The sequence below is a fragment of the Rhinopithecus roxellana genome, chromosome 11, assembly GCF_007565055.1.
Source record: "Rhinopithecus roxellana isolate Shanxi Qingling chromosome 11, ASM756505v1, whole genome shotgun sequence".
In the NCBI taxonomy this organism is placed as follows: domain Eukaryota; kingdom Metazoa; phylum Chordata; class Mammalia; order Primates; family Cercopithecidae; genus Rhinopithecus; species Rhinopithecus roxellana.
In genome coordinates, this window is record NC_044559.1 from 116,889,355 (window position 1) to 116,904,640 (window position 15,286).

The 15,286-nt window shown below is 36.1% G+C and overlaps 1 protein-coding gene across 4 annotated transcripts in view; it reads right to left on the minus strand.

The window, feature by feature from the left end:
- Positions 1 to 412: 412 nt before the first annotated feature.
- The window catches only part of ST8SIA6 (ST8 alpha-N-acetyl-neuraminide alpha-2,8-sialyltransferase 6), a 152,005-nt gene continuing 137,131 nt past the window's right edge, over positions 413 to 15,286 (minus strand). For all 4 annotated transcript variants that reach the window (XM_030941369.1, XM_010354753.2, XM_030941367.1 and 1 more), the window contains 3 exons: positions 11,701 to 11,813; positions 7,889 to 7,981; positions 413 to 6,168 (listed from right to left, as the gene is read on the minus strand). In XM_030941369.1, the coding sequence (XP_030797229.1) occupies positions 5,700 to 6,168; positions 7,889 to 7,981; positions 11,701 to 11,813 (675 nt within the window). In that variant the 3' untranslated portion in view covers positions 413 to 5,699. The remainder of the gene's footprint in view (positions 6,169 to 7,888; positions 7,982 to 11,700; positions 11,814 to 15,286) is intronic.

Here is a 15,286-nt window from a genome sequence, read left to right on the forward strand (position 1 = left end):
GAATATATAAATATCCTTTATAAGTCACTTATAAGAAGGCAACCCAATTAAAAATTGCCAAAATGTTTCAGCAGACACTTCATCAAAGAAGATATATGGAAGTCAAATAAACAAAACACATGAAAAAATCATAAGGGAAATCAAAATCAAAATCACAATGAGATACAGAGATACAACTGTGTACCCAATAGACCATCTAAAATTAAATACTACTCAAACCAAATTTTGTCAAATATGTTAGGCAAGAGCAACTGGCATAGGCTACTGATAGGAACGTGAAATGTTACAACCCCTTTGTAAAACAGCATGGTAGTTTTCTAAAAGTGTTAGGCATACATGGACCATGTGACCTAGTCATTCCAATCCTAGATATTTGCCCCAAGGAAATAAAAATATATGTTCACAAGAAGACTTGCACATAAATGTTCATGATACCTTTATTTGTAATAGCCAAAATCAGGAGATACTAAAATGTTCATCAATAAGTGAGCAGATAAGCCAACTGTGGTACATCCATATAACATAATTCTACTCAGTAAATAAAGGCATAAACTACTGATACACAATCAACATGAATTAATTTTAATATTATTATGTCAAGCAAAAGTGCAAGACAAGAAATGAATACAGATGGTAAGATTCCATTTATATAAAATTCTAAAAAATGTAAACAGTCTATAGTGTAAAAATGTAAATTAGTCTATAGAAAAACAGATTAGGAATTTTCTGGGGACCAGAGTGGGATGGACAGGGAGGAGGAAGAGGGAGGGATTACAAAATAGCACAATAAAACATTTTGGGGAAATGAATATACACATTGTCTTAATTGGAGAGACGATTTCATGGGTATCTGCATGTATGTAAATATGTGCCGTTTATTACATGTCAATGACATGGGATAATACTGATTTTTCTTTTCATTTTGTAATTACATAATGGCAATAATATTGGCTTTAGAGTCAGACATATGAGTTGAATACTAGCTCTGCTCTTATATATAATGCAAACTTATGTAAGCTACTCACCATTTTGAGTCAGCTTCTATATTTATTTATGTAGTAATAAGAATATCATATGTGAGTTTAAGAATATATATGTCAAAGGCTTGCTGTATTAAATATAAGAACATGTATATTTTTCTTCTTTATCCCTAAACCCACTCCGATTACTCTCTTCTTAATGGGTACCCTTCTTGTATTTGACACGTAGCCGTGAATATGTTTGTATGTATGCATGCATATGCTTTAATGTAATTAAATGGCATTGTGCTAAAGCTCTTGTTTTCCCTTTATGCTAAATTTTAAGGATATACCCTTAGATATGCCCTTATTTCTCTATATATGTCCACTAAGTTGCTTCTAACTGCCGTATTGTATTCCACACCATGGATCCAGCCAAGTTAGTTCACTGACTTCCTAAGAAACAGACATCTGTGTGTCCAATTGTCTACTACTGCAAACAATAATGGAATAAATATCTTAGTACTTGTTTTTTTGTGCAGATCAGAACAAATTCTCTAGGCTGTATATCCAAAAGAGCAATTACTGGACTACGGGACAGGCATGTGATGAATTTTATTAACTCAGTACTCCTAGGTTACTTTCCAAAATGATTCAATCAGCTTATACTTCCACCATGACCTTACTAATTTTTACCAATGCAACGGATATAGTATCTCACTTTCATTTGTATTTCTCAGGTTTCTGGTAAATTTGAGCATCACTTCCTATTCTTATTAGCTACTCAGTTTTCCCCTTTGTAAATTACATTCTTATCTTTTGTTCATTTTTATACTGAGTTTCCTGTCTTTTACTTGTTGATTTATAATTCCTTGGAATGTCTATTAATGTCATTAATTTTATGCATTACTAAAAGCTATTTCAGTCTGTCCCCAGCCTATTAACTTTAAGGTGTCATTCACTGACTAGAAGTCCTTCATTTTAATATAGTCATAGCTATCCTTTCTTAGCCCAACTCTTTAAAAAAATATTTTTGGGTCATGTCGAAGAAGTACAGTTCCTCACCCATATCTCAAACATAATTCTTCTACATTTTCTTCTATGAGCTTTAAAATTTTCTTTTTAATCCATCGTTTTCATTCCTCTGGAGTCCAACTTTTTATATGGTGCAATGTAGGCATTTTTCTCCATGCAGTGAGCCAATGTTTCAATACTATCTGCTAAAGAGTTTGCCCTGTCTCCATTACATAAGTGGTGCATCTTTATCATATATCTCCCACATTTTTTAATTGAAAAAAAGAATGCTTCTGGAAGAGTGATGACCCCAAATAAGAAAGAGCGTGAGAAATATTCTTGCCTTTCCACTCTTGGGAGGGTACTGGTGACGCTGTTCCTCACTATGGGATCAGCCTTCTGAAGCCACATGTAAATAGGACATCTTAAACACTCCTAGCAGCCTCAAGTGGAATTTTTTTATTAGTATAAAGAAAGAAATAATCTTATTAGATTAAGTGCATCAGATATATCAGATGAATTCCTACAATGCCTCCAATTTTTAATGGCATAATAATGTGTTTCCATGTCATGTTAGATAAATAAAATGTTTTGAAGGTCACAATATACTCTATATCACATCATAACTATACTTCTGCGGTAGCTGTTTAGGATGTTAGTGGACCTGTTTTCCACAAAATTTTCCAATTTTCCCAAAGCTTCCTAATTCATGGATTGATTTAGGGTACTTGACATCACATAATACTTAACTGGTAAATTTTTTGTAAGCAAGGAAAAATTTAGGCAAAAACAGGTCTGATTTACTGCTTAATTCTGTATTCTGCAGAGAGTCCTCAAAGAAAGAGTTCTTGACTGATTACCTGGCTGAGAGCCCACACAGTTACTGGGTTAGGACTCACATGAAGAGGGAAATCTCCTTTAGCGAAAGTCATGATCTGTTTGTCATTGCCTTTTGTTCAAAGGGAAAAGCACCAGAGACTTCAAGGATGTTAGAGGATTATTATACTGTGCAAAAATTAACATTATGTGATTGATCATGGAGCCCTTTGCGGGGACCACAGAGTACTATGGACTATATACTTAAATGAACATTTCTGCCTTGCCTTTGGATTTGGCTGAAAATTATATTGGAATCTTGTTATTCTGTTTCATTACCCAATGAGGCTGAACAACAAGTGGAAAATAGAATCAAGCAAGCTAGTATTTCTCTTAGAAACTGATAGTATGTAGCATTATGAGCTAGAATCCTAACTAAAGGACTACTTTTTTTTTTTTTTGAGACAGGATCTCACCCTGTCACACAGGCTGGAATGCAGTGGTACAGTCCCAGCTCACTGCAGCCTCTGCCACCTGGGCTCCAGTGATCCTCCCTCCTTAGCTTCCAAGTAGCTGGGTCCACAAGTGCACACCACTATGCTGAGCTAATTTTTTTGTTTTTTGTAGAGAGGGGTTATCACTATCACAGGCTAGTCTCGAACTGCTGGCCTCAAGCGACCCACCCACCTTGACCTCCCAAAGTGCTGGGATTATAGGTGTGAGCCATTGTGCCTGGCCTAAAGTGCAACTCTTGTCTAGTACCAGAACTCAGACTTTCCATTCTCATTGCCCTTGGTTGTACCTGAGCTGTAAGAGCAGAAGATCACATTAGATCTAAAAACATTTAAGCTATGCTGATTACACACACAGTGTCACAGTCAGACTTGGTTGTGGTGAATCTACAAATCTACAAGACGCAGTTTATAGTTTTTCTTTTTGTTTTGCTCTTGAAAAATTTGCAATAATTCACTATTACAGAACAAAAAGACCTGTGAGTTATGTTTTACAGTTTACATAGCTGATGTGTGATATTGTCAACATTCATGTTCTATCGCATTTTAGAAAGTTCTAAGTAATGCCCAACAACCCCAATCTGTTGTGAAATCACAGCTACAGATCCACTGGAGAAAAAGATAAAAAGAATGCACGTTATATGTGTCACAATGAATGTGTCTAAATATGACAGAATATGGATATCGACAATACACCACATCAGCTATGTAAATAATAAAACATGAGTCACAGTTCTTGTCACTCTGTAATAGTGAGTTACTGCAAGTTTTTCACCAAGATCAAAATAAAAAGAAAAGCTATGAACACTATTTTGCAGATTTGTAGATTAATTACCATGAATTCAGGCTATAACACACTTTATGAAATCTCTGGGTATCTGTTTACCCAAAGATTTTTGGCTAATGTGAATCTAGGTAGAATTGTTTTAAAATTTCAAACATGCTTTTAGGATGGCAACACAGATGTCGAACCAGAAACTTCAGATGTGCTAATGTGGAAATGTCTACAATTTTCTCTACAAAAGAAAACCCGCAAACATTTTTTTTAGCCTGAGCTTTTACTGGAACATGGGTATCATTATGCTCTTTGATCTCAAGCCATTTGAAATATTTCTGAAATTCATATCAGTGACACTAGAGATTCTATTTTGATGTTCTACAGAAAAATATTTAAGTCAGGATAGAATATTATATGGGAAAAAAACTTAAGTAAGCTCTAAATGTCCTAACTATATGTAATTTTTATTAAAATAGCATATAAAGTCCCCACATTGTATATTTAATTATTTCAGTATATTGTGTTACCTTTACTAATCAATTATATATTTCTAATATCATCAATGGTTTCAGGCATCCACAGGGGGTCTTCCCATATCTGCAGATTAGGGGAGACTATTATACATTGAAATAGATTCCACTGAAATGGATTTAATTATCTCTGCTTCTGTTCCTTGTAGCACTTTATTCATAGTTTTTGTCATTATAATTCTCATCATACCCTATCATAATTAATGATATGCACATCTGTTTTCTCCTATGAGGGGCAATAATCCTTCTCGCCCTCTCACAAAGCCTGGTGCAGGGCCTGGCATAAGTAGTTATTGAATAATTTTAAAACAAAATTGAATGAGTGACCCCACAGACAAGACAACAGGTAACAAAGACTGGGTATTGTAACCATTCATGTCCTTGAAGTACAACGTATAAGTGAGATAGAAAAAGGTGTAAGAATGAGGCAGGAAGTTAAAATAAAATTATGAAGTGATGAGAAATGTAGACAGAAGAGGAAAATAAATGGCTTAAATCCAACCAACATATCATCACAGCTACTATTAAAAGTGAATTTAATCAGAAGTGGGCATACTGCCATACTCAGAGAAGAATTCCATTCCTGAATGATCAATAATTTCTTGTTTAAGTATATAATTTTCTTGTATGCAGTCACTGAGGCAGAAAAATGGGAAGGATATTATTGATAGAGACCTGCCACAGAAAGAAATCCAATGGATACTGGTAAGGCAGCTATTCTCTTTAGAGGAGATGTCCAAGACAGCATGCTTTTATTATCGGTCTGGTGAAGAGATGGCTGGTATAAATAGTAACAAAGAAATATTCTTTGAGTCCCTACCTCACACCAAAGGCCATGTCAATAATTTTCATAAATTATAAAAATGTGTATGAGTCAGATATCATGGTGTCCACGTTACAAGGAGAAAAAATGAAGATTAGAAGGATTGAATTACTTGCCATCATTGCAAAATGAGTGGGGAAGCTTTGGTCAAACCAAATTTGGGTGCTCGTCTTAGAATACTCTGTAGCCACCTCCTTTGGTGTTTGGAGACACTGTTAATCACCTACTGCATTATGTTAAAATTATTCCCATTTTAAGATACTTTGTTTAGGCGACTTCACATTTGCTAAATTGCAGTTTGAGGATTCCTTTCATGTGAAGTTGGAGGATCTGGCTGTATTCTTTGGGCATCTGATGGAAGCCACGTTTAGGTAGCTTGTTGTCATAATAGTGATGGCTGACAGGTGTGTCTTCTACAGTTTTAGAGAAGGGCCAGAATCCATACAGCTTCACGTTTTCACACAGTTCCACTGCAACGCTTGTGATCATCAAGCCAGTGGACAAGCGGTACGCAGTCACACCTTTAGTTCTCCAGAAAAGGGCCAGATGTTTCAGGTACTTGGGATGGAAAAATAGAACCTTTTGTCTTGCTTTAGACTCTTCGAGCGTGTAGTACACTTTAAAAGAGGTACCCGTGTTGGCCCTGAAGGAAAATGCTGGCAGAAGAAAAAATGCATCTCCATAGGTTGCAATGTCCTCCAGAAATAGGGCTTTTTTTTCCTTTAAGTTCCCATATCTGCCAAATTAAAAAAAAAAAAATTATAGTAATCCCAAGAATAATAATCAAAGTAGCAGTTTTGATAACATAAAGCTGAATTTACCATTGGCCAAAAAACTGAATGATTTGTATACTGTATATAAAACAGATAAAGTGTGGACTCAGAAAACTCGTTCAAGTAAGCATTACATCAATATCAATGGCTAGATCTTCATCTCTCTTTCTTGGAATCCTTTCAATTTTTACTTTCTTACTGGGCTATACCCTTACTGAACAGATATTTCTTGTATTATTTTTTATTATTATTTGGTATTTTTTCCTAAAGTTGCTTTTTGTTATTGAAACACCTTCCAAATGTATAATGATAAAATATTTTTTCAAGCATAGTATGCATATCAGTACATTTTTAAAAATTCATTGAGCTGCACATTTATGATTTGTGCACCTTTTGCACATATTGCATTATAAGTTTCCTTTAGAAAACCTAAAATAGACCAGGCACAGAGGCTTATGCTTGTCAACACTTTGGGAGGCTGAGGCGGGAAGATCACTTGAGGCCAGGAGTTCGAGAACAGCCTGGGTAATATAGCGAGACCACACCCCACATCTCTATAAAAAATAAAAATATTAGCTGGGAACAGTGGTGCATGCCTGTAATCCCAGTTACTTGGGAGGCTGAAGTGAGAGGACCCCTTGAGCCCAAGAGTTTGAGGTTGCAGTGACCTGTGATTGCACCGCTGCATTCTAGCCTGGGTGTCAAAGTGAGACAAAGAAAGAGAGAAAGAGAGAGAGAGGAAGGAAGAAAGGAAGGGAGGGAGGGAGGGAGGGAAAGAGGGAGGGAGGGAGGAAGGAGGGGGAGGGAGGGAGGAAGGAAGGAAAGGAGGGAGGGAGGAAGGAAGGACGGAAAGAAGGAAGAAAGAGAGGGAGGAAGGAAGGGAGGGAGGGAGGAAGGAAGGACGGAAAGAAGGAAGAAAGAGAGGGAGGAAGGAAAGAAGGGAGAGAGGGAGGGAGGGAGGAAGGAAGGACGGAAAGAAGGAAGAAAGAGAGGGAGGAAGGAAGGGAGGGAGGGAGGAAGGAAGGACGGAAAGAAGGAAGAAAGAGAGGGAGGAAGGAAGGGAGGGAGGGAGGAAGGAAGGACGGAAAGAAGGAAGAAAGAGAGGGAGGAAGGAAAGAAGGGAGAGAGGGAGGGAGGGAGGGAGGAAGGAAGGAAGGAAGGAAGGAAGGAAGGAGGGAAGACTTAAAATATCTAAATGCAAATATAGATATACATATAGGTTATTTTTAAAAATTTCCTCCACACATTGTAGTAACTATATGTATGATTTAAATAACTCAGTATCCTTGTAAGCATAATTGTGAGTGTTTAGAAAAACTCTCTGAAGTTTCTAAATAGAGTAAGTTTTATCAAGAAAGTGCTACCAAGATAGAAGAGTAACGCTAATGCTCTAAAAGAAAATGGAAAAAAGTGGCTTCATTATTGTTAAAAGAGATGAAGAAATAAATATGTTCTCATTTGATTAGCTTATGACATTGGAAGTACAACTGAGTCATAATTCTTATGAACAAAAACCTTGATAGAATGCCACAATTTGCAAATGAATTCTTATATATTTTTCCAAAAATTCATTCCACCTGTATTGCAAGTCAGTCTCAGCAACAAGATTAGTGCTTAAGCTGAGAAACATATTGAACAATGAAAAAATGTTCTTGATCAGTTATGTAACTTGCAGCTACTTACTTCAGAGTTATGATACTAGGATTTATAGTCACAAGATTTGTTTTACTGCCAACATCTTTACTAACATCTCCTGTGGTTGGGGGGAGGTTACACCTGAAATTTGAAAAGAAAATCATTTTCAAAATAGAACTTGTAGAAAAAAGATTGTATACACACATATGGACACACACACACACACACATATATATATCAAATAATTGTCCTTATGTTGGAGAAATCATTGCTATTAAGAGACCCTCAGAATCCATCTAGTTTCTATTTTAAATTATTTACTTTAGTAATTACTCAGTTCTTAGTTGACATTTCAATGTTGTATAAAATACACACTTTTTTTTTTTTTTTTTTTTTTGAGACAGAGTCTCGCTCTGTTGCCTAGGCTGGAGTGCAGTGGTGCTATCTGGGCTCACTGCAACCTCCGCCTCTTGGGTTCAAGCAGTTCTTCTGCCTCGGCCCCCTGAGTAGCTGGGACTAAAGGCATGCACCCAGTTAATTTCTGTATTTTTAGTAGTGATAGGGTATCACCATGTTGGCCAGACTTGTCTTGAACCCATGACCTCAAGTGATCCACCTGCCTTGGCCTCCCCAAGTGCTGGGATTACAGGCATGAGTCACTGTGCCCAGCTAAAATATACAAATTTGATCAATGCTTTCAATATGGATAATAACTTTTATAAGTATCAAAACCAGAAATAGCAATTACACCTTGTCTAAATTTAGAAGAGTTCCCAATCCTTTTATTAAAATTGTTATTTATATTATTTCTATTGATTATGTTCCCATAGTAGTATGATCACCAATTTGCATATTCTTTAAACCTTGATGTACTGTGACTAAAGTTATACGGTCTACCAGAAGCAAAGACTACATTAAAAAATCAAAACCTCCCGATTCCCATGTGGATAGTTTTGTCACCAAATTATAGTGTTAATAAATAAAATCCTAATGTTCTTATAGTGATGTTTTCATACCGATGTTCTCATCTTCCTTTGAGTACTAATTTGCTTTTAAATTGGAAAACAAATAAAGAATTCTAATTTTGAGTAATTATATTCTTGTCACAAAAAAGGAAAAATTGGTTATGACTTTCTAAATATCATTTACTGAATTTCAAGTAGTAAGGCTAAACATAAGGGAGCATCTTTGAGTGCTTCCTAAGGAAGGCTGTTCAAAATTGATGTGGTCTATAACATGACTGAAGGTGAAATAAGCCGTACCATGTCCTATAAAACACATGAATAAATGAAACATGAATTTCCCTCATTGATATAAAAGCTATGTCAGAAAATAAAATAAATACCGCACCTTGGTAAAATAAATATGAATCAAATATTGCTAATAAATATTAAATGATAAAGATTAATCATAGGTACTAGGGCATAAAAGTGACCTCACTAGTGGGCCTCCCATAACAAATGTTCTTTCTAGAATAGTCTCATATTCTTTTGAATAATCAAAAGTGATTTCCAGTAGAATATCATAGGAGACTCCATAGGGAGGGGTATTTTATAGAGGAAATACAATAAGTTTTGGCTTAAAACTTAAAAGAAAAGTATCTCAGTATATATTTAATTTATGAGTCTAAAATAAATGCCCGTGTTTCTAGATTCTACTTTTGCTGATGCCAGGTATTTTCCTAAATATAGACTATACACACACACACACACACACACACACACAAAAACAGTAGTATAGGTCATGGTTTGTGTTATACATATATACATATATATTACATTTAAATTATATAACAGCATTATATGTTATTATACATGTATATGCATAATTTACGCAATATTCATATATTATATATAACACGTATATATAATATGTAATATATAATATGCATGTATATTATATATAACATGCATATATAATATGTACTATATAATGTATATCCATACTATACATATATAACACATAATACTGTTATATAATTTTACTTATTATATAATATGTATATATAATATGTAATACATGTATACATTATACATAATTATATATACTGTTATATAATTTTATACAAAATATATGTATCTATGTTATTATAGATGTATAATATGTATGCATATGTTATATAATATGTACATATGTAATATATATTATATTACATATAATACTGTATTATATAGTATACAATATACTATTATATATTGCATATTATACAATATACAATATATAATATATAATACAGTATTATATATTTATTATACATGTGTGTAATACATAACATATAAATACTACTAGATTATATGTATTACAGTATACTACAGCATATACATGATTAAATATATTACTACTGTAATATATATGTATACATACAAGTATAGTCATATATAGCAGTAGTATATATAGTCATTACCTAATTTTGTTCCTCACACACTTAATTCATAGCTCCAAATCTTTTGAAATGAAAAGTAAAAGTTTGCTTTATGAACTATCAACATGCAGCACCAAAATAAGTACAGACTTAAAAAAATTAAATATATTTTAGTGACACCAAACACGTCTAGCCCTCATTTTACCTTTCAGTTCAAATGGCTAGCTTTAAAGGAAATTCTATATTCAAGAAAATGCCTGACATCAGCAAATGTGGAATCTAGGAATAAGACAATTATTTTAGAATTATAAATGAAATATCTGCTGAGATATTTTTCTTCTGGGTTTTAAATCAAAACTTATTGTATTGCCTATACTCGCTATAAAGTATAATGAATGTTTAGGCCTGATCCTCATCACAGATGTTTCGGGAATTTTAAGCCTATAAAAAATCTACTGCAAGAAGAATTATCTTCCTTATGGCTTTTTCACACTGAGTACTTGAACAAAATGGGTAAACCATTCAGATATTGGTCATTTTAACACCAATCAGGAAGACCACATTCAATAACTGTTGCACTGTCAGGTCTATTGTGGCTTTATCATTACCTTCAGCACAAAATTTAAAAATGAGATTAAAATTGGGAGGGAGCTGTTTACTAGAAACTGTGTTTCTTTTTCGATGGCTTAAAAGGGCAGCATTAAATCAAGAAGGATCAAAGCATCTCCTCTGGTGTATGAAATCAGTGCTCCTAAAACAGGAAGAACTAGACTTCCACTTACTCTTTAAAAAGGTGCATTTCAATTGAAACCCATCCTCAGACGGATGAATTACCTTTCCATTACACTGAGAGAGTGGAGATGCTTTGGTATGGCTTATTAGTACAAGGAACGCATAAAAACCATTTTGTTTCTATTTTTGCATGCTAGCTGACACTCAGATTAAAAGACCAGAACTTAAAAGCAGTACAAATTTGTTTTTTAAATTGCAAGCCAGAAAACGAAATAATGATATAGTTTGTATGGCTGTAAAACGTCTTGATCAGCATTTTCCCAAGTATTGTCTAAGAACAAAACATCCTTGAAATGCTCTGTTAAACAAAAACAAAAACAAAAACAAACAAACAAATAGAAAAAGATCTTCAAGGTCAGGTGAGTCTGGGACGTGCTGCCCTCCGGAGTCCTCCCATGGTAGCCAAGGTACCCATGAACGTGCTGAACGCTCTGAAAGTTCCTGCAATACCAAACCCTTTTTCACCACAACTTCACCCAGAGTTTCCTGAACATATATAAACATAGCACATTTTGATTCTTCTGGTATTGACATTCTGAGGAACTCATGAGCCATATAACACTTCAGGAAAAACTTCCCGGGTAATTAGTAGACTTTTGTAACAGAGCTCAAAGGTGAAAATATACAAAGGATATCTTTACACTGTCCCCCTCTGAAATACCCAGCTGATCTTTTGTTTCAAAGAAACCAATTTGACAGATCTTACCTAAAAACGAAGTCAGATTTATCTATTTCAGCTCCACAGAGAGACTTATTCAGAATTCCCCCATTTCCGACCACTGCACACTGATTATAAGGGTACTCCACAAAAGGCTGGGACTAGCAGGAGAAAGGGGAAAACTACCATGAAATACCGTTAATTTTAGAACCATAGACAACAGCTTAATTCTAGTAACTTAACTTTTTATACATGCTAAGGAGAATAATAAGAACAAGAAAAAGCAGCAGCCCAGTTTGCTAATCAACTTACTATGACTTAGTATAAAAAATCAGCTGGGACTGGGCACAGTGGCTCATACTTGTAATCCCAGCACTTTGGGAGGCCAAGGCAGGTGGATCACAAGGTCAGGAGTTCAAGACCAGCCTGGCCAAGATGGTGAAACCCTGTCTCTATGAAAAATAGAAAAAAAAATAATAATTAGCTGGGCGTGGTGGTGGGCGCCTGTAATTCCAGCTACTCGAGAGACTGAGGCAGAGAATTGCTTGAATCCAGGAGGCGGAGGGTGCAGTGAGCCAAGATGGCACCACTGCACTCCAGCCTGGGTGAAAGAATGAGACTCCGTCTCAAAAACAAAACAAAACAACAGCAACAAAAAAAACCAGCCAGGTGCAGTGGCTCGCATCTGTAATCCCAGCACTTTGGGAGGCTGAGGTGAGAGGGTCACTTGAGGCCAAGAGTTTAAGACGGGCCTGGGCAACAAAGCAAGATCCTGTCTCTACAAAAAGTAGAAAAAGTGGCTGAGTTTGGTGAAGAGCACCAGTAGTCTTTGCTGCTTGGGAGGCTGAGGTAGGGGAATCACTTGAACCTAGGAGTTCCAGGCTGCAGTGAGCCGTGATTGCACCACTGCCCTCCAGCCTGGGCGACAGAGCAAGACCCTGTTTCTTAAATTAAAAAAAAAAAAAATAGTATAAGTAAAATAAAATAAAATAAATCATTATGTGAACCTGTTTCATTTCTCTTGAGAGAAATAGACAGCATAGAACACACGGCATAATGTAATAATACAAAATACAGTATCATGTATTTTTCATCACATAATTAAGGAAAAAAATTAGAATGGCAAAACCCCATATTCTGTCTTTCTGATAAACAAGGACATTTTCAGCAAGAAAGAGAAAATAAAGAAATTAGGAAGCAGCATTAAATCTATTCTAAGGCATAAAATTAATAGGTGATTTAGCAAAAATTTCCTGTGCTTCTTAAATAGTTAGACCTTCAGGCTCAGTAAGGCATTAGATTTATGCCTGCCATCTCTGTGAATGACCAGCCAGCGTGCTTCAGGGAGGTCTACCAATTGGACTGACATATTTCACATTAATTTCCAAGACCTGAATCTTTTTTATTCCTTTTAGGACCCGGCCTGCTTACCCCAGAAGGTTTCCTATTTTCCCCAAGTTCTCTGCAACCTCGAAATCTAACTTTTCCATTCAATGGCGTTACTTCCCCTTTCCTGGTCACCTTCCATAAAGTAATAATGTGACCTCGAGCCCACAGTCGGGGTACCAGCTCATGCTTCCCAGTGACGAGGTCCTGATCTACTGATTTTGTCTGTAGGATTAAGGTGTAAGTCCTCGAGAGCAGAGAGGCTGTTTGTTATTTTTAATTTCCTCTCATTTCTCCCTCCCCATCTTGCGTAGTGCAATGTGCACGGCTTTCAATATCCATCTCATGGCCTTCAACAAGCTCTCCCACCTTCACACACACACATACGCACACTTCACACACTTCAACAAGCTCTTCACCCTTCACACAAAAAAGTGGCTTTGTGAATAAATCTTATTTCTTTTGCAAAACCGGTATCACAGTAATTAATTGACTGCACGTGCGCAGAACGAACCTGACCCTGGCCTGTAAGCATTGAAGGGGCCACTGGTAAATATTCAGGAATTTTGTGAGTTGTTTTTTTAAACCATTGGTCACTAAAAATTGTCCAGGATGGGGGTATTGACGCCACTGAATTTGGCAAAGTTTACAAAATCAAGGCACGTCACCCTTGCCAAAGTCAGTTTACCAGCCCCACTGGCAACAGTCCAGGGCTGACATAGTTCTGAGCAGCCCAGAATGACAGAAGATGCCCCAGAACCACCGTGACTGCTGTCTGCCCCTGATGCTGGCTCTGGGAGCTGCCCAACTAGCAAAGAAACTCAGTTTCAGCACAACTCTCTTTGTAGGTTTGTCTTTGAAACGTAAAAGTCATATTGCGCTTTTTAAGCAAGAGGCACTATTTGAGATACATACTTTATTAGCACATTTAACCTACACAGCAAACTTTTGAGTATTTTACAGATGGGAAAATGGAGGCATGAGTCCAAGTAACAGACAGAAAGTGGCAGAACTGGGATAGGAATCCAGACAGTTTGCCCCAGAGTACCTGTTCTAAACCACTACACATTATTGTTTCTCACAATTCCATGGATTCAAATGATAACTTAATGATGTATAATTATGTATCTTATTCCTTGTTATATCTGCAATGGCTAGCAGAGTGATTGGCTCTTAAATGAATGGTTCCCAGATACCTCAGGCTATTTCATGTCACTGAACTTCTAGCTCAAGATGTCTTCAGCCAGTATCTACTAAATGGTGCCACCATAAATTCTGAATTTTATAGATAGGGTAGGATGCAAACATGCAAATAGGCTCTTTATGGTGTAAAATAGAAAAGATTACTGAAGGAAACATATCTGAAATTATGCACTCACAATAATGAATGTTTTTCTCTGGTTTCTTGGTCAACCGGGAGGAAAACATCTATATGCTTTAGTATCTCATGTTCCACATGAATTTAAATAAATTACAAACCTCAACATTTCCTTAAATAAACCTCCTAAGAAAATGCAAATTTGCACACTCCACTGCCTGCTCATTGCCCACTCTGGTTGAAAATCAAGTTTTGGTTTTTTCTCTGCAAGTAACTTAGCAAAGTTTGTGGAGGAAGTGGCTGCACATCATTTCATCAAAACATTTAATGCGATCTTCTTGTGTGCCCAGCAGTTCGTTCCAGAGAGTTGCATGCAGAAGGGCAGAGTAAAGCAAAGTGGGAAAGAGGACATCTCCACCACAAGCCCCGTCCATGAAAGGAGAAGCTGGAGCAACACGAAAAATGGGACCCGGTGCTGCAATTGGTGCTGTATTGACTGCAGAATTTCCTCTCCTCAGTTAAAAAAAAAAAAAAAAAAAGTATAAATTTGGAAAGTGGATGCAGTTCCCAGTGGCATACATAATTATCAGGCCTATATTAAGTGAATCCTTTCAAAGGGCCAAATGAGGGTAAAGTAGTTGCTGCTCCTCTGTTCTGGTCAGTGGAAAACATGGCAGACACTGGCAAAACCTGAATGGATGAATGAGTGAAAGGGTTCACTGTCAAACTTTCCAAGGCTTTCCCTGATAGGAAAGATAAATACTCTTTCCTTATCATCTTTTCAATCACTGGTCATTTCAGGGCATCATGAGAATGCTTTATGAGTTATATTTTTTGTTCCCTTTTACTTCCAGAAAATATACAGTATTTTTTCTCTATCATTTTCTATTTATTTCGTACTCATACTCAACAAGTTATTCTTCCTCTGAA